General features: G+C 42.9%; 1 protein-coding gene across 1 annotated transcript in view; it reads left to right on the plus strand.

The window, feature by feature from the left end:
- Positions 1–20,351, plus strand: part of umodl1 (uromodulin-like 1) — a 116,600-nt gene that overhangs the window by 53,317 nt on the left and 42,932 nt on the right. The window contains exons 13-15 of the mRNA XM_073047626.1: positions 5,236–5,493; positions 6,070–6,327; positions 10,126–10,383. Of these exons, the coding sequence (XP_072903727.1) occupies positions 5,236–5,493; positions 6,070–6,327; positions 10,126–10,383 (774 nt within the window). The remainder of the gene's footprint in view (positions 1–5,235; positions 5,494–6,069; positions 6,328–10,125; positions 10,384–20,351) is intronic.

Raw genomic sequence — 20,351 nt, forward strand, 5'->3', positions numbered from 1 at the left:
TGTTGAAGAGAATGGTAGCAAGCGCACACCTGAGTTAGCCCAACCACAAACTGTTCCAGCTGCTACCATCCAGGAAACGGTACCGCGGCATAAAAGCCAGGACCAACAGGCTTCTTCCACCAGGCCATCAGACTGATTAATTCACGCTGATACAATTGTACTTCTATGCTACATTGACTGTCCTTTGTACGTATTATTTATTACAAATTACTATAAATTGCACATTGCACATTTAGACAGAGATGTAAGGTAAAGATTTTTGCTCCTCATGTATTTGAAGGTTGGAAGAAAGAAAGTCAATTCAATTCAATTCAAATATCCAGCAACTCCCTTTCTAGCAGTTCTTTGGGAATCCTCTAGATAGATAGATAGATAGATAGATAGATAGATACTTTATTCATCCCCATGGGGAAATTCAACATTTTTTCCAATGTCCCATACACTTGTTGTAGCAAAAACTCATTACATACAATACTTAACTCAGTAATAATATGATATGCATCTAAATCACTAACTCAAAAAGCATTAATAATAGCTTTAAAAAAAAGTTCTTAAGTCCTGGCAGTTGAATTGTAAAGCCTAATGGCATTGGGGAGTATTGACCTCTTCATCCTGTCTGAGGAGCATTGCATCGACAGTAACCTGTCGCTGAAACTGCTTCTCTGTCTCTGGATGGTGCTATGTAGAGGATGTTCAGGGTTTTCCATAATTGACCGTAGCCTACTCAGCGCCCTTCGCTCAGCTACCGATGTTAAACTCTCCAGTACTTTGCCCACGACAGAGCCCGCCTTCCTTATCAGCTTATTAAGATGTGAGGCGTCCTTCTTCTTAATGCTTCCTCCCCAACACGCCACCACAAAGAAGAGGGCGCTCTCAACAACTGACCTATAGAACATCTTCAGCATCTCACTGCAGAGATTGAATGACGCCAACCTTCTAAGGAAGTACAGTCGACTCTGTGCCTTCCTGCACAAGGCATCTGTGTTGGCAGTCCAGTCTAGCTTCTCGTCCAACTGTACTCCCAGATACTTGTAGGTCTTAACCTGCTCCACACATTCTCCATTAATGATCACTGGCTCCATATGAGGCCTAGATCTCCTAAAGTCCACCACCATCTCCTTGGTCTTGGTGACATTGAGACGCAGGTAGTTTGAGTTGCACCATATCACAAAGTCCTGTATCAGTTTCCTATACTCCTCCTCCTGTCCATTCCTGACACACCCCACTATGGCCGTGTCATCAGCGAACTTCTGCACATGGCAGGACTCCGAGTTATATTGGAAGTCAGATGTGTACAGGGTGAACAGGACCGGAGAGAGTACGGTTCCCTGTGGCGCTCCTGTGCTGCTGACCACTGTGTCAGACCTACAGTCTCCCAACCGCACATACTGAGGTCTATCTGTCAAGTATTCCACTATCCAATCCACCATGTGAGAGTCTACTCCCATCTCCGTTAGTTTGTGCTTTAAGATCTTGGGCTGGATGGTGTTAAAGGCACTAGAGAAGTCAAGGAATGTAATCCTCACAGCACAACTGACCCCATCTAGGTGAGAGAGTGATTTGTGCAGCAAATACGTGATAGCATCCTCCACTCCCACCTTCTCCTTATACGCAAACTGAAGCGGATCCCGGGCGTGCCTGGTTTGTGGCCTCAGATTCTGTATTATCAGCCGCTCCATGGTCTTCATCAATCAAAAAGCTTGCTTACCACCACCTGCCCTCGAACAGCAACTCTATCCTCATCTTGTCGCTGATCTCTGCATCCTTGGGGAAGAAACTCTGCTCTTCCTCTCACTGGATCAGCCAGGAAGATGGGTCCACTCCAGTGCAAGAATGGCCTGGAGACGTTTCTGTCCTGTTACTCAAAGCACTTCTACGTGCCTTGGCTGTAAGTCTTTCACTGTTGGCTCACTGCGTGGGTTGGGAGCATTGTTGGTCTGCATTACACCACATGCTCCCTGTCACTCAAACTTGCTTCATTTCTCATGCAAAAGAAAGAGACCTGCATTTATGTAACAGAGTCTTCAAGGGCCATGCAACGTACCGGGGAAGGTGGAAAAGGCAGATCAGAATCAAGTTTCCTATTACTGAGATAAGTTGTGAAATTTGTTGTTCAGTGGCAGCAGTATAGTGTATTACATAATAAAGAATACTATAAATTACAGTAAGAAATATACATATATACACACACATAATATATACATGCACAGTGGATTCTGGTTAAATAGGACACATCATGACTAGTACCTTTTGGCCCAATTAAGTGGCTGCCCCAATTAGTCGAAGTTTCATGGAAATAGTTAAGAAGTTATAAGAAAGAGAAACTACTAATTACCTATTATGTATTTAAATGAAAACAGAACAAATGTGAACACTAGCAATACTACTGGTGGTTGTCTTTCCTATCGATTGTGATGTATTGAAGTGGTAAGGTCAGTTCATGTAGTTTGACACTTGTCAAGTATGGTAATGTTGTCACCAGTCTGGGGCAGAACAATATGTGATGTGTGGGAGCATGAAAGAGGGAATGAGAAATAAAGACACATTCAGAGCACAAAACGTTGAGTCACATGATATATGTTGCTATCGATGCAATGCTCCTCAGACAGGATGAAGAGGTCAATACTCCCCAATGCTATTAGGCTTTACAATTCAACCACCAGGAGTAAGATATGTTAAAGTGCCGGGGTTAATTGTACTTAATGTATTTAAGTAAACTACTTAAGAACTTTTTAAAAGCTATTATTAATGCTTTTTGAGAGAGTGATTTAGATGCATATCATACTTTTACTGAGTTAAGTATTGTATGTAATTAGTTTTGCTACAACAAGTGTATGGGACATTGGAAAAAATGTTGAATTTCCCCATGGGGATGAATAAAGTATCTATCTATCTATCTATCTATCTAATCGAATGGGATTTTGAAAGTAGGTTTAACGTTAGTTGATGAGAATGGAGAAATCTGGGATTCAATACTTCCAATGTTTTATGAAGCCAGCTGCACTAGGTCTGAGATAGACATGGTGGCTCAACTCATTTGAACTTTATGCCAATGGTAATGAATGATAATGCAACAGATACTACAAAACAAAGACAATATTGTTGCACCTTGCGGGACCAGATGTGCAGGATATATTCTCAACACTACCAAACACGGGACAAGTCACAGACTACATGGCAGCGGTGGATGTGCTGAATGCTTACTTTGTTCCCCTGGTCAACACTACATTTGCCCAGCAGTATTTTCATCAGCTGCCCAAAAACAAGATGAGCTGGTTCTACAGTTCTCTACTTGTCTTCGGCAGGCGGCCAAAGACTGTAATTTTCAATTGGAGACAGTCAACCAAATCAGGAATGCCATGGTGGGAAAATGTAACTCAGTCTATGTGCGGAGAAAAGCACTGGAGAATATGCAGGGTCTAATGCTTGCCCTCACACTGGAAATAGTGGCACAATGTGAAAAAGTAGAGGAACAATTGTCAGCCTTGGCACTCCAAGGGAGCCGGTCAGAGACCGCGTGCCATGTTTCACACTGAGAACACAACACACGGCAAAAAGACAGAGGGAAAAAGAAAGTCTACCAATACAAATGAAAGGAGTTGCTACAGATGTGGAAGCACAGATCACCTGGGCAGAGACTCAAAGTGCACAGCTTGTAGACAGACATGCAGAAAATGCACTGAAGGGTCTCAGCCTGAAACGTTGACTGCTCGTTTCCACGGATGCTGCCCGACCTGCTGAGTTCCTCTAGCGTGTTGTATGTGTTACCAAAAAGGACTACTTTGCAAAAATGTGCTGGACAAAAGGATTAAAGTTTCAAAAAATGAACAATATTGAGGATGAACAGAAAGACTTTGCATTTGTTGTTAATGAAACAGAGTCATCTGAAAATTTTTGTGTAGGGGGTGTGAACCTAGGATATTAGTAGATTCAGGAGCCCGAAGTAATTTACTGTGTGAAAATGTGCGGGAAAAGCTTGTCAGAGAAGATAAAGTGCCATTCATATATTCCTAAGCAGAAGAGAAAGCTGTACCCATATTCATCCAGCACATCACCGGAGGATGAAGGGGTGTTTGAATGTGAAATAAGTACTGGAAACAGGACAGACCAGGAGGAGTTCATCGTGATAAAAGGCAATGGTGAACCACTCCGAGGTAGAGAGACAGCTACAAAATTGGGTGTGTTAAAGATTGGAGAAAATGTGTCAGTAGTGACAAACGTTAAAGAGTCACTCAAGCTGCTGTACCCGTGAGTGTCTGACAGGGTAGGAAAGCTGAACACTAAGCAGATCGGTTTGTACGTTGATCCAAAAGTAAAACCTGTGGCCCAGCCACTCAGATGCAACTTAAGGGAGGCTTTTGAGAAAAAAAAAATGAACAGCTAATGAAAATGGACATTATTAAGGCCTAACTCCTTGGGTTAACCTGGTAGTCATTTTACCAAAACCTGACAAGGACATCAGAATGTGCCGAGACATGAGAAGCAATTGTGAGGAAGAGACATCCCATTCCATCTGTAGATGAACGGGATGAACGGAGCTGTGGTGTTCAGCAAACTAACTTGGATTGCAGCTATCACCAGCTAGAACTAACTCCAGAATCTAGAGAGATAACCACATTTGCTGTGCATCATGTGGTGTACAGGTACAAGAATCTGATAGTTGGGATGTCATCAGCCAGTGAGCAGTACCAGATGAGATAGCAAATGCCTTAGCTGGAATTGAAGGAGCTGAGACCATCTCAGATATGTGATTGTACATGAACATGACTAAAAACTGCAGGATAAGAGACTGCATGCTGTCATAGAGTGTCTCCCAGAGTGTGGACTGACACTGAACCCGGAGAAATGTCAGCTCAAAATAGACAGACTAGTTTTCATGGGAGTTCTCCTGCACCGAAAAGCATCGGACCAACTGAGGACAGTGTGTAAGCAGTACTGAAGGCTCGCAAACCATAAAATGCCACAGAAATGGGGAGTTTTCCAGTTCTTGATGGCTTCAGCCACAGATTCATACCACAATTTAAAACTATTTCTCCAATGGTCACTTGAAACTACTAATATTCCTTATAATAATATCTGTATTTTTTCATAATAAATTACCTTCCTACAAGACTCAAGATTCATTTATCATTTATATATTGAACCATACAGTGAAGTGTGTCATATTTTTTATCTGGGATAATTTTGCGGGTTTGCTTTGGTCATGTACTAATGCATTAACACATTTTTGAACAGGTCCTTACCCAGCTGTCAATTTGACCATTTCCAATGTTACCAGCAGAGGCTTTCAAGGGACCTGGAGCACAGATACTGCTAAGGAGCAGGTATATATTGTTCAGGTGTTAAAAGGCAAGAACGTAGTGAATGAGACTGAGACACAAGAAATGGAATGGAGCACTTCGGGACTGGAACCCAGCACTGAGTACATCATTAGTGTCGTGTCCAGAGGCTGTGGACAAGAAAGCACACCCAATGAGCTGAAAGTAATTACAGGTAAAACCACTAATAATCTGAGCACCTACAGGGTGCTGGATATTCCTTATTGTGTGTGAATTGGGAAGTAATTAAATTCCATTTTTTAAGGCGAGGTTGGGAGGCATTTTTGCTTCTTGTCATATCTGCTTGAGGGAATCTTACTCCCATTAAGCTTCATACTTTCCCAGGTATGTTTTTGTAAATATAAGCTCCCAATGGCAATTATTAAAATGGAGGATATGGAAGCCTTGCATTCCTATAGCGGGGGAGCCTAGGACCAGAAGGCACAGACTCAGAATGCAAAGATATCTCTGTCCCTTTAGAACAGAGATGAGGAGGAATTTCTTAAGGCAGAGGGTGGTGGATCTGTGGAATACATTGCCACAGACGGCTGTGGATCACAAGTCATTGGGTGGTTGATAGGTTCTGATTAGTAAATGGGTCAAAGGTTATGAGGAAAAGGCAGGAGGATTTGGTTGAGGGGTTTGATAAATCAGGTGTGATGGGCTGAGATCTGCTTCTGTATCTTATGGTCTTATTGATCATTTAGCTGGGTTATACTGACGGCCATTCTCTAATTTGTCTCCCTGACAGCCCCTTCTCCAGTAAGTAATCTGACTGTCTCTGAGGTCACTGGCACCAGTCTTCTGGCGACTTGGGCGACGGAGGTCTCCTACGGGCAGACATTTATTGTGCAACTCCTGAGAAATGACAGCATTGTGAGCAAGGCAGAGACCTCGGAAATGGAGTGGAGCGTGTCAGGGCTGGAGCCGGAGACTGAGTACACCTTGAGCATTGTGTGCAGAGCCCATGAAGAAGACAGCACTGCCACGAAGCTCAGAGTGAAAACAGGTAAAAGTACAATGGCTGGAAAGTGTTTCTGGGTAGTTGTAATGGAGCTCTGTGGAAATGTAACACAATCTGATACAGCATCCTCTCCCAATATATGAAAACTACAGCAAACTCTCAGGTCAGCAGAGAAGGTCATTGGCTGCAGTCTGCCACCCAGGACAAAGAAATGGGCAGGAAACATCATTGTGGACACCTCCCACCCTGCAAAATGCCTTTTCCTAAAGCTCCATTCTGGAAGGTGCTAGAGGGCTATTAAAGCAAAAACATCATGCCACTTTGAAAATTTCTTCCCCCAGGTTGTTAAACTGATCAACCTGATTCCAAACAATCTCACATTCCTCTATCTATACTTCTGTCACTGCACTGTAAACATTCTAAACCACATTTTCTGTACTGTGACGCATTGTGCTAACCACTATGCTACAGTGCTGCCAGAATTTTGGCTGAACCTTCAGAGCAAGACCACGGAAGTTGTGCTTATAAATGAGATATTGGACAAAGATCACGACAGCCCAGTTGGGTGTATGTCAGGGGGTAGTGGTACAATGGTCAGTGTTTAGTGGTGCAGCCTCATTCATAGCTCGAGAGATCCAGGTTCAACTCTCACATCCAAGTCAGCTCTGAGGTACTCAAACCACCCGGTCTGGCACTAACAATCATTCTGTGGTCAAAGTCACTTAGATCACATTTCTTCCCCCATTCTGATGTTTGGTCTGAGCAACAACTGAACCTCTTGACCATGTCTGCATGCTTCTATGCAGAGTTGCTGCTACATGATTGGTTCATTAAGTATTTGCATTAACAGCAGGTGTACAGGTGTGCCTAATAAAGTGGCCACTAAGTGTATAATCAGATAAATAACAATTGCTTTCACTTCCATTGAATTTTATTTAGATTTTAAAACTGCCTTTTGTAGTCAAAATTGTAAGATCTCCATTTTCCATCTGGGTAACAGACTTCTGTACTCACTCAAGGGTGTGAACAGTATTTAATTGCCCTTGAGAACAGTTTAACTTTGTAGATATGCTAAAGGTTAAATACATTTGAAGTATTTTCAGCCGAAGTTATTTTAAGTCACAATCCAGTTTCTTTATAGATTATCCAAGCACACAGCTCTAGTGAGAAAGGTTCAAACCAGATTCCTGCTGCAGCCCCAGTGGGAATCTGCACCTTCTAACTGTGACCACTACATATCCCTCCCACATCTCAAAAATCAGTTCAGGTTGATTGCCATTGACATGCAGAAAGTTGTGAAGTTTGGTTTGTGGTAGCAGTACAATGCAGGCATGACAAATTACAATAAGTTACAACAATAAATAAACCATGCAAATGAGGAATAGCGAGTTAGTTTTCATGAGTTCCTGGGCCGTACAGAAATCTGGTGGCGGAGGAAAGAAGCTGTTCCTGAAATGTTGAGTATGGGTCTTCAGGCTCCTGCACCTCGTCCCTGATTGCAGTAATGAAAAGCGGGCATGTTCCAGATGGTGATGGTGACCTTCTTAATGGATGCTATCATGCTGTCACAGGCTTGTAGACTGATTGTTCACTGTCCATTGACCCTCGCGTGTAGGTGAGTGGTAGAATCTGAGGTGTTAATTAGAATATGGGAAAATTAGTGGGGGAATGGGTAAACTAGCATAAACTAGAAGGGCTTAAATCTCCTACTACCATGTATAAGTAAACAGGCCCCTGCATACGTGATGGTGAGGGGCTTCGGTGTTCGGATGTTTCTATCATTCATTCTATGGAGTTTCCTGGATGTCTGTGAAGATCAAGAATTTCAGATTGTATACTGTATACATTCTCTGATATTACACTGAACCATTTGAATATATATAGCTCCTCCATAATCTCAACAACTTCCATTTATTTCAAAAAAAATTTTAACGTAGCAAAACGTTTCTTCATGCCTCGTGATGGTATCATCAATAGCTTCCAGGTCACATTAGGGAAATTACTGTAGGCTTGGGCAAAGAGAAAGTATTAGGATTGACTAGAAGGAGAAAGGAGAAGTAAAAAGATGCCTTTTGGGAAGACTGTTCTAGAACTTGGGACATGCTATCTGAAAGCAATTCCATTCAAAGAGGTGATATTTCTGATGGTGACAAGAGATTGGAAGAAATGAGAGCGCTGGGTGTTTTAATTTGAGATTTTCCATAACTGTGAGTCCACATACTTCAGGTTAGCAAGTACAGGAGTAATGAATGTTTAAAGTAATACAAAGACTGAAGAGGTTTGGATGACTTGGTTTCAAGAGAGTAAAACAAAACTGTGGCTCGGAATATGTTGGAATGCTTAAGTCCGGAGTTGAGTAGGCTTTCATTATTTGTTACCATTAGATTACAGTATTTGTTATTTCCAAACAGGTACCATCGTTAATGGACCAGCTTCTATAGAGAGTTCAATTCATTCCAGCATTGGAGTTATTTCTACAGTAGCCGTCTATCTGAACAACTCTACGTTCTCACCTGGCTTTCCCTATTCGGACGTTCCTCCATGCTGTATGTAATAGTTGTACTTTTACCCAATGAGTTCCTCCATCAGCTTGCTTTTAGCTCCAGTTCCCAGTATTTGTTGTCTCTTATGTCTCCGTATATTTACTGTGCTCGTGTACTATATCTGTCCTGTGGGGTGCATTCCCTGAAAAAGATATCAAAAGCCGATTTGTTAATATGACAACAGGGACTTGGACGCAATATCAAGAAAGGAAAGTAATTTTGTGGGGTTTTGGGGGACGGACAGAACTAACTGGATTGTGCTTTTTTGAAAAGACTGTTTAGGATATGGCAAATGTCCAAATTCTGTGTAGTAGAATTTTTATGAAAGTCAGTACCTGGTCACACAGTGGCTGAAATAACTGACAGTTTAATTTACTTGGGCTTCTCTTGATTTTCCACCGCACATACAAAAAACATTTCTCCAGAAATGTCACCAAAGTTGCAACAATTAATGAAGGGAACTCCCCAAAAAATCTAATGCACACCAAACTTCAAGCCCATTCAAAGCAGTACAAGGGTATCAATGGCAATATTCATCCTAAAGTCCATTCATATGAAGTATGTACTGACACTTGCCCCTTTAAATTTTGAACTATATCAGTAAATATAAGCTACTCTCTTAGTCCTTTTCTCAAGTTGTAAAACTTTGCCCCAAATCTCCCAGCACAAGCAATTGTTGGTGGCTGCAAAGTACAGCTGCTAACTGGATTTTCATTAGAATCTGGGTTTCAGGGGTCGACAAGAGCAAGAGCTAATGACTTTATTTATTTAAACGTTGGTCAAGCATTCTCTTATGTAGCGGTCTCAATAAAAGTTTCTGTAAATTTATTCTGTTAAACTGGCTGGAACGTTACTGGTCACTTACATCCCTTCCTCCCTTTCTCCATTTGATTAGTCTATTCACCTAATCTGATATATGAACCATATCATGAGAAAATCAAATCTGTGAAATACCTTCTGTTTTAAGCAGAGAACTTCATTCTTTCTCAGTTATGACATTGGAATCCACATCATTGCAACCTTTTAAACTGCAAAAAGTTTTCTTTATCTTATTCTTGCCCTTTGTGAATTTTCAGTAACCTCTTTCCTTTTGTTTAATAACCCTCTTGCACAATTGTAATGCATGCCAGAAAAAAATAGATAAAGTAATTTTATATGAATACTAATATAAACCAGTAATGCCATGGTATGAATGCTTGATTGAATCCATGTCGTGTATAAGTGTCTTGGAGTTCTCACTTGGATAAATATGCAATTGTTTGCTATTGACTTTTTAAAAAAAATAACATGTTTCCAATAGATCCTACACCGGTGATAAACTTAACTGTTTCCAATGTGACCACTGGCAGTTTCCACCTGACATGGACAACAGACACTTACGAAGATCAGACATTTCATATTCAGGTGTTGAAGAATGAGAGCATTGTCAAGAAAATGGAGACTATGGATTTGGAATGGACAGTGTTGGGTTTGGAGCCTGAGACCGAGTACACTGTAAGCGTAGCTTCCCGAGCCTGCGAAGAGGAGAGTGCTGCCACAGAAGTGACTGTAAAAACAGGTAGAAGCAAAAGAACTGGGAAATGTCTACTGAGTACAGGGTGGGTGGGAATAATATTACAGCCATACAAAATCTGGTTAAACCACTCCTGGAGCAAAATGTACCTTTCTGGTGCCACACTCTAGGAAGATGTCACGTACCCTGTGACCGGGTTAAAGAACCAGCAGAAATGGAAAACACTCTGGAGTCTGGTATTGCTATAAACTAATAGTGTTTATTAGTAACTATGCAATACAGTACTATAAATGCAGATATATCAAACAGGTTAGCAATGATATGTATGTACATAAGTGTGGAAATAGGAACAAAACTAGGTTCTTTCAAACCTAGGGGTGAATGAATAGAGTCTTACGATGATGAAGAGAGGTCAGTTCAGTTCGAGGTAGTTATTTGAGTAATGTTAGAGAGAGAGAGAGAAGTGAGCTGATGCCGTCGATCTTCCTGTTATCTCCCGAAGTCCCGTTGTGGTCACCGACTATAGCCGTGATACATATGACCGTTCTTCAGTGGTGGAGTTATCACCCAGGCAAGGGTGGACACACAAATAATTCCCCACCGGTCACACCTGTTCACACTGTGAGAGCAACTGATTGATTTCCCCGAATCGATCCTCCAAAAACCCCACCTTCTTGTGGGTGCAACAAAGCTCGTTCAGTGTCCGAAACTGTGTGTCTCTCCGTGCATGAGCGGACCTGGTTTTTATCTCCACATGTTGGACACCAGCTGTCCATCAACTTGCTCCGCTCTCCTCTCTCTGCAGGAACTTTACGAGCAGGCAAGTGTCCTTGTGGATAGGTAAACAAGCTTGTAGAGAAACCATAACATCAATCTTTCGAGCAGTCTCTGTCTCTCTCTCCCTCTCTCTCTCTTTAAATAACAGGGTCTCTGCGTTGGACACCTCCCTCTCTCTCTTAATAGCAGCACAGTTCATAGGGTCAATTCTGGACCCCGTCAGAAACTAGGGTCACTTCTGGACCCCGTCACAAAGAATATATTAGTATTCAACATGGAGGTCGGTGACCAGTGACGATCCACAGGGACCCCTGCCCTTTGTGATTTTGATAAATGACTTGGATGGGGGAGTGGAAGAGTGGGTTGGGTTAGTAAATTTGCAGATGACACAAAGGTTGGTGGTGATGTGAATTGGGTAGAAGGACATCATAGGTTACAACACGACGTTTGTAAGATACAGAGCTGGGCTGAAAAGTAGCAGATGAAGTTCAATCTGGAAAAGTGTGAAGCGATTTCCTTCGGAAGGTTGAACTTGGAAGCAGCGTACAGGGTTGATGGCAGGATTCTCAGCAGTGTGGAGATACAGAGGGATACTGGAGCCCACATTAAAAGTTACAGTGCAAGTTGATAGGGTGGTTAAGAAGACATTTGTTGTGATGACCTTCATTAGTCAGGGATTAATTTCAAGAGCCACGTGGAGGCATTAGTAATGATCTTTCAAGAATCACTATATTCTGGCACAGTTTTTGGGGACTGCAAAATTGTAAATGTCGTTCTACTCTTCAAGAAGTTAGACTGTTAGACTGACTCAGTGGTTGGGAAGATGTTGGAGTTGATTGTTAAGTATGAGGTCTCAGGGTACTTGGAGGCACATATAAAATAGGGCAAAGTCAGCATTGTTTCCTTGAAGGTAAATCTTGTCTGATAAATCTGTTGGAACTCTTTGAAGAAATAACAAGCAGGATACATAAAGGAGGAGCAGTGGATGGTGTGTACAGTAACTTGGATTTTCAGAAGGTCTTTGACAAGGTGCTGCACATGAGGCTGCTTAGCACAATAAAGGCCTATGGCATTGCAGGAAAGATACTAGCATGGATAGAATATTGGCCAATTGGCAGGAGGGAAAGAGTGGGAATAAAGGGAGTCTTTTCTGGTTGACTACTGGTGACTTGTGCTGTTCCACAGTGGTTGGTGTTGGGGCTGACTGTGCCCTTACTGTTAAGAAGTCAAGTATCCAAATGCAGTGGAAGGTGTTGAGACCCAGTGAGGACAGTTTCCCCATCATTTTCTGGGGTACGATGGTCTTGTATGCTGAACTGAAACATCAGTCTGGCGTATGAGACCCCATTTTCCAGGTGGGACAGGACAGAGTGGAGGGCAGGGGCTATTGCATCTTCTGTGGATGGATCTGAGCCATAAGGACACTGGGAAGGGTCCAGTGTAGCTGGGACAAAGGCTTTAATATGCTCCATGAACGGCGGCTCAAAGCATTTCATAATGGTTGTTGTTAATGCCAGCTGACAATAGTCATTTAGACAGGTCACTGTCGCCTTCTTTGGCATTGGAATGATGATTGCTGCCTTTTAAACCAAGGCGACAATGGATTGTCCCAGAGAAACATTGAATATATCTGTCAGCACCTCTGCTGGGCTGTGCAGTCTTTCAGAACCGGCCCTGGTACATTACTTGGCTCTGCAGCTTTGCCGGGGTTGACTCTAGCCAGGGCCACAAGCGCCTCGTGTCTCTGGTATCACAGAAGTGGCTGTAAATGCTCCGAGAATGCTGCCATTTTGCCTTCCTGATGGAGCAGGAAAACACAGTTCTTGCTTCCCTGACAGCAGTCACATCTCCCGATCAAAAAGCAGCATCGCGGCCCTGGATTCCGGTTAGCCCCGAAACCCTCCGGCTGGCAGCGTCTCGGGTGGGTTCACGAAGCCGTGATTCTGTGATAACGAGCGCACAGATGACTTTCTCTCACCGGTTCAGTCTCGGGCGCGGGTAGTCCAGTTTATTTTCAGTAAGAACGAGGGGAGAACCAGCCTAAATTGTTCCCGGATTCCAGAACTTCACCCCCCTTTTTGTTTCTTTTGCGCATCTCTTCCTATGGAGGTCTGTAGCAGGCAATGGTGTGCGCAATAAGCCCGATCTGCCAAGTCCTCTGCAGTCCGACAGCCCACCAGCGACGGGGAATTGCTGCGCACTGTATGTTTAATAACCATCAGCATTTTCTGGTCGCTCACTCCCATAATCATGCAGTGTATATCCATTTTCAAAAGAAATATTACATGAAATTAGAACATTGCACCCTTACCGAAGAGAATGGAATCTTGGAGCAGTATTTTTCAATGGAGAAGCTTAATTCAATTGGAAATTCACCATACTGGGATACAGGCTCAACTGTCCGGATTCGGGATTCCTTACTGGGATTCCCATGGACGGACACATGTCCCCTTTAACGGAAAACCTCCATAATGATTTTCCCCTGGTATTTGTTTGAGGAGCATTATAGTCATTTTAAAACATTAAAAGAAATAACCCAACAAGGGAAAAATCTTCACGGATTTAAGTTATGACATATATATCAACTTGAGCTCTGTACTTTTAAATGGACCTTGTGCTGGAGAAAATTCAGATCAGAGTGAAAATTGTAGTGTAGTGTAGTTGTGATGGGAGACTGAAGGAGCCGAATTGCTCTTCATTGGATAAAGGAAATTGTGGGATGAGCTTGATACAGGTATTTAAAACTTTAAATATGGAACTTAATGGTTCAATGTAATGCCAGAGAATGTATACAGCACACAACCTGAAATCCTTACTCTTCACAGACATCCACAAAACAGAACAAAAAGCCCAAATAATGTATGAGAGAAATCATTACAGCCTCAAAGCCCTCTCCCCTCTCACACACAAGCAGCAGAAATAGCATCAATTAAATCCCCCCCCCCCACCAACCACCATGCAAGCGATAGTAAAGCCCCCAAAGATCGCGGTCTAGAGTCTGTCAAATACTGTTGTCCATCCCAACACTTTGACAGCCCTCTCTCTTTCTCACTAACAAAGGAGAGAGAGACATCACTCCTGCTGCAGCGAGAGGGGAGACCAACAGCTCGCTGTTTCAATGTTACAGATTTGCAGCATCACTTATTCAAGCTCCCCCGACTCGAGAACCAGCAGACACTCTCACCATCGAGAGAGAGAGAGAGAGAGAGAGAGAGAGAGAGAGAGAGAGAGAGGGGTCACTCGAGGCAGAGGCCTCCAACAGCTGTGCCCGCTGTCTCGATGTTTCAGTCTCCTGTGACGCTTTGTTTGGTGACATTGGTGAGGGATTGGGTCGTCCACGGGAACGCTCTCCAAAGGCACATGGCTTCCAGGCTCTTCCTCGAGATACCGAAACACCAGGCTGTTTGGCAAGTTCCGAGAGTGAGAACCCACTGCCTGTGAAGAACGTTGTTTGAGCGCAGGTGTAGATCATGGACTCTGACAGGACCCCAGCCACCTTGAAAACAAAAAAAGAGACACGAGAAGAGGAGACGAACTGGAAGAAGTCTCCCACGTGCTTTTGGTTTAAAATGGGGCTACGGAAGATGTGTGACAGTTTACTGGTAAATCAAAAGGCAAGAGATTCAACTAAAACCATTACTATAACATCTTTGATAAAGTGTATTGTGGTGAACTGTTGCTGTAGACAGTGAGGAGGCAGTTGGAGGTGAAGCTGTTTCAGGGGATGAGCCACGATGGGGCATTGCGAGATGCAACGTGTTTGAGGATGAAGATGGAGTTTGTATCGCTGCTGGAGGTAGAGTGAGTGATTTGGAGAGGAGTTGATACCCCTCAACCTAATCTGGATGTGAAGTTGGATCGCTCCAAGCGCTGAGCAGATTTGGTGAGATCGAGAGCGGCTTTGGCCGGGGCGACCCAGGTGTATTGGGATGCCTGGATCCAGGTCCTTGAATGTGGCACTACTTGGTGAGTGGACAGTTTAAATGTTGGCCCAGGTAGACGGGAAGCCTGAGTGTCGGGATCGGAGGTGAAGGTTGGGCTGATTTCACTTGCTCTCCTGCAAATGTGCATTCCTCCTCTGCGTCATTGAGTTGTGAACTGATCCAGCTACTGTGTGTTACTGCCCCACTGGGGACTGAGTCTTGGCGTGGGCCTACTGCTCTGGGAGTGGATCTGGACTCAGTCTGGTTCGGAATGCTTCTATTGTTTGCAAGATGTGTTTTTTCTCTCTCTTTCTCTGCGCAGTGGTTTTTGTTCTTTTTTAAAAGTGGGTGTTTTGAGTTACTTGCTTTGTAGCTGCCTGTAAGCAGACAAATTTCAAGGTCTATAATTTATACATTCTTTGATAATAAATGTGCTTTGAAACTTGATTAAGATGGCATGGGTTTGAGATGCATGGATGTGGATGAAATATTCATTGGAGATGGCAGCTGAGGTATGTCAGTCTTCCTTATGTATTCCATGGGATTACATGCCTTCCACAGTGGAGGTACTTCAGAGAAGCTGGGGTGGTGAGGAAATGAAGTGGAAGACTTACTGAGGTTGCTTTATCTGAGGGCTAGTGTACCAAATGGACTAGTGAATGTAAATCAACAATCAAGAATAATTATCTTTAGAGACCTGGAGTTTTATCTTTGGGATGAAATTCATATTAGTGCCAGAATGCTATATGCTAATTTTAGTAAATCATATGTCGCTAATGAAAGTGCTTGATGGTAAACCTCTATTAGGCTAGAGTGTGTAACTCATATGTACCTATTTATTTTCATTGACAGAGGCCATCTTGGATGCTCTCAGCTACACATCTAGTTCACAACAGACTAGTACTTCTGTTGTATCTACAATGACTATCTATCCAAACACCTCTGGATTCCCCCTGGGCTTTGCATATGCAGAAGATCCCCCATGCTGTAAGTGTTAAACACTTTCTATTCTGACAATACTTAAGTATTTTCTTATATTGACACTGTAGTCAAGATAACGTTTGGATATTGATGGGAGGCTTAATGGAACAGCAGACATTAACAATACAATGTGTTATAAGGTATCGTAATGGGTATTCTCAGCAATCCAGTTCACCTGAGAACAAGAGCATTGGAAGTTATTGGGATTCAGATAATTCGTTGTAACTGAATAATTTCAGAGTGGGAAAAAAGACAAACTCAGAAGAACCCAGTGGGTCAAGGGACTTTTGTGAAGGTAAAGGAATGCTTGACTTTTCGGGTTGAGAACCTGCGTCAGGACTGACCTGAAATTTTGTCTCCATGGGTGCTGTTTGACCAGCTGAGATCCCCCTGCAGCTTCTTCCCCCTTCATTCTGGAATCATCTACAGCCTCTTGTGTCTCCAAATAACTTCAACGTGCTGTAAAAATTGTTTCAGATACCGGATCAGTGGTATAGCTTAAATGGGCTTCCTGAGCACAATCTGTGTTTTGTAAACTCTGAGTCAAGATGATTGTGATGCTAATAAAGACACTGGAAGAAGTCTGCTGTAAACGTTTGCTATTGATGCTGGAGCTGCAGCCACAAGGTGGACCTACATTGAAAGTTTCTGTTATTGCACTTCAGGTTTCTTTTTGCCTCAGTTTTCTTCTGATGCATTTGTCCCTTGGATGATCTTTGGGCATAAATTATTATGAATATCTTCAGGGTAAACATCTCTAGTTGTCTTAACCTGCAAACACCAGTCAGTTCGGATTGGCATTAACATTTCCTCCACAAACTCCATCAGCTGAGGTGCACCACAAAGTGGTGTGCTTAGCTCCTGTTCTGATCGCTTTGTAGTTGTGACTGTGAGGTTAAGCACAGCTCCCACGCCATCTTTAGTTTTTCTTACAACACCACTATTGTTGGCCGAATCCAAGGTGGTGACGACTCAGCATATAGGAGGGAGATTGAAAATCTGGCTGAGTGGTGTCACAACAGCAACCTCTCACTCAGCAAGACCAAGGAGATGATTATTGAATTCAGGAAGAGGAAACCAAGGGTTCATGAGCCAGTCCTCACTGGGGGGGTTTAGGGTTGGCGAGGGTCAGCAACTTTAAATTCCTTGGTGTTATTATTTCAGAGGACCTGTCCGAAGTCCAGCACATACGTGCCATTGCAAAGAGAGCGTGGCAGTCCCTCTGCTTCTTTAGAAGTCCGCGAAGATTTGGCATCTCATCTAAATCTCTGACAAACTGCTATAGATGCATGTGAAGAGTATATTGACCAGTCGCATCATGGCTTGGTATGGAAACACCAATGCCCTCGTATGGAAAAGCCTGCAAAAAGTAGTGGATATGGCCCAGTCTATCATGAGTAAAACCCTCCCCACCATTGAGCGTATCTATACTGTTGCAGGAAAGCAGCACCCATCATCTAGGTCTCCCACCATCCAGGCCATGCTCTCTTCTTGCTGCTGTCAAGAGGAGGAAGGTACAGGAGACTCAGGACTCACACCGCCAGTTATTACTGCTCAGTCATCAGGCTGTTGAACAGAACTGCACTCACCCAAATTCTGAACTGTTCCCACAGCCTATGGACTCACTTCTGAAGTCTCTTCATTTCATGTTCTCAATGTTTATTACTTATTATTATTATTATTATTATTATTATTAGTTTCTTTGCTGTGAATGCCCCCAAGAAAATGAATCTTAGGTTTGTATATGATGACATATGTGTACTTTGATAATAAATTTTCTTTGAACTTTCTGTTCTCCCTTTTATCTCTTCGTTAACTGCAGTTTAGTTTTGAGCCTGTCACCTCTGGTGCTACTGGCTGCAATATCTGGCTCTGAACTCCATTTACTCCTATATCCTTTTTTTTGTGAAGGGTCTTGACCCACAACACCAATTGTTCACTTCCCTCCATAGAAGCTGCCTGACTGAGTTCCTCCACTTTAATGCTTAACTGTAGGTGTAAGCCATCCTAATAATTTCATAGTGGATTTTATTCAATTCTGTAATTTTTTGTGTGCAGGAGATCTAATTCGACATTAGCATGCAGTAAATATAACATGGCAAAGGTGGACACAATCCAGTTTCTGCTTCTGAGAGTCCGTGATTAGCCTGAGTTGCTTCAATTTTCACAGATAGTGTGTGTTTTCTGCACCTTCTGTTTTTGCTCCAGTCTCTCAGTAATGCACTTTTTACATCCAAGTTCTAGTCAGAGCTGTATTTAACACTATCACCTCAAATACCAACCTGTATTTTCCTTTACTTTTCACATGAATCAAGGTGACATTCTACAGGGTACATACAATACTTCTAAACATACCTCTTTTGAATTACTCTCACTATAATCTGCAGCATGTAATTTCCCTTTAAACTATGGACTTTTAAATCAACTTAATGAACTACAGATTTCACAATCTTCTGAAGGACTCGGCAGACTTAACTCTCGAGCAAGTGGGTACAGCACCTTCAAGTGGACGAAAGTTCATCGCCATGACCAGAAGCAAGACTGGGTGGTGGGGGGTACTCTAAGCCAGGTTGAAACACAGAGGAATATGACCCCCTCTGCCCAGCGTCTTGCTAACAAATGTGCAGTCTCTGCAGCACAGAATTGGAGCACCTGAGGGCAAGCTTGCTGTATTCAGGGATCATTGTGTTTTATATTTGACTGAGACATGGCTTACTCCCAGCGCAGCAGATGTGGCAATCAGACCTGAAGGCTTCCCAATGCACAGGATAGACCGAACTGCTGATTTAGTTATGGCAAAAGATGGAAATATGTGTTTCGTGATAAACTCTCGGTGGTGCTCCGATGTGGTAGTTTTGTCAAACTTGTGTTCCCCCAACCTTAAACACGTGATGATCAAATGCCGTCCATTCTATTTACATAGGGAGTTCTCGTCCATAATCCTCGCCGGAGCTTCCATACCAATTGTTCCTGACAGTGGATGCTCACAACTTATTTTTAAGGATGCTTCATCTCATGTTCTCGATATGTATTTATTATTTTTTTCTTTCCATTTGTATTTGCACAGTTTGTTGTCTTTTGCACATTGGTTGAATGCCCAAGTTGGTGCAGTGTCTCATAGATTCCATTATGTTTATCATTGTATTGTGGATCTATTGAGTATGCACAAAGTAAATGAATCTCAGGGGTGTACCTGGCTCAAACTTTGAAAATGACTGTGTTCAACAGAAATGTGGAAATGTGGAGAATTGATTTTTTAAAGGTCAGAGTTATTTTTACTTCAGAGATCTTCAGTAAAAATCCAGTTTCTTAATTTGCCTTACCTTTGGGGTGGTGCAGTGATATTGAATATAAAAACATCAGTGTAATCTGAAGTCATTGAAGTTCACAAGAAATCTGTTTATCCTTCCACAGAAATTTGCTCTCTATGTGCTCATTGATTGATTATTTAGCCACCACTCCCAGAACTTAACCTGCCCTCAGTCAACAATCTGCCTTCCACAAAACTATCATAACACTCTGGTATAAAAATAAAGGACTTGCGTGCTAACCCAAATCCAACAGGTTTCTCCCAATCAATCAAATGCTGGAGAGTTGAATGCTTGACATAATTAAATCAAGGAATAAGATTGTACTGCATAAATTTGAAGATGGATGTGTGTGTGTATGTATTCAACACTGTGCAAAGTGAGCTCTTACAGGATGTCCTCCTCAGGTTTGGCTGTCCCAATAAATTTGTTAACATCCTCCGCCAGTTCCATGATGGGATGACTGCTCGGGTGACCATAGGAGGACAAGAGTCCGAGCCCTTCCTTGTACACACAGGGGTGAGGCAGGGGTGTGTGCTAGCACCAGTGCTTTTTAATATCTTCCTCTCGTGTGTTACCAAGCTTCTCCACAATGAGATTGAGGACAGCAGCGGTGTGGCAGTGGATGTCAGATTAGATGGCAACCTCTTTAATATCAGGAGGCTCCACGCAACCACCAAACTCCATAGAGAACGGGTCCTGGAGCTGCAGTATGCAGATGACCGTGCTCTTGTGGCCCAGACTCCGGAGGTCTTCAGACTGTCCTTGCTGTGGCGGTGAGAGCGCACAGCAGGATGGGGCTGACTGTCAATACCACCAAGACAGAAGTGGTTTGCCAATGGAGTACCAGTGTCCCACCCACCCTACCTTCCTTCACTGTTGGTGATGAAAAGCTGTCGGCAGTGCCATCTTTCAAATATCTGGGGAGCATTCTCTCTGAGGATAGCGGCATTGACAACGACATCCAGAGCCGCATTAAACAGGCATCAGCTGCCTTTGGGAGACTTCGGCCTAGAGTCTTTCA

The sequence above is a fragment of the Hemitrygon akajei genome, chromosome 5 (assembly GCF_048418815.1).
Source record: "Hemitrygon akajei chromosome 5, sHemAka1.3, whole genome shotgun sequence".
In the NCBI taxonomy this organism is placed as follows: Eukaryota; Metazoa; Chordata; class Chondrichthyes; order Myliobatiformes; family Dasyatidae; genus Hemitrygon; species Hemitrygon akajei.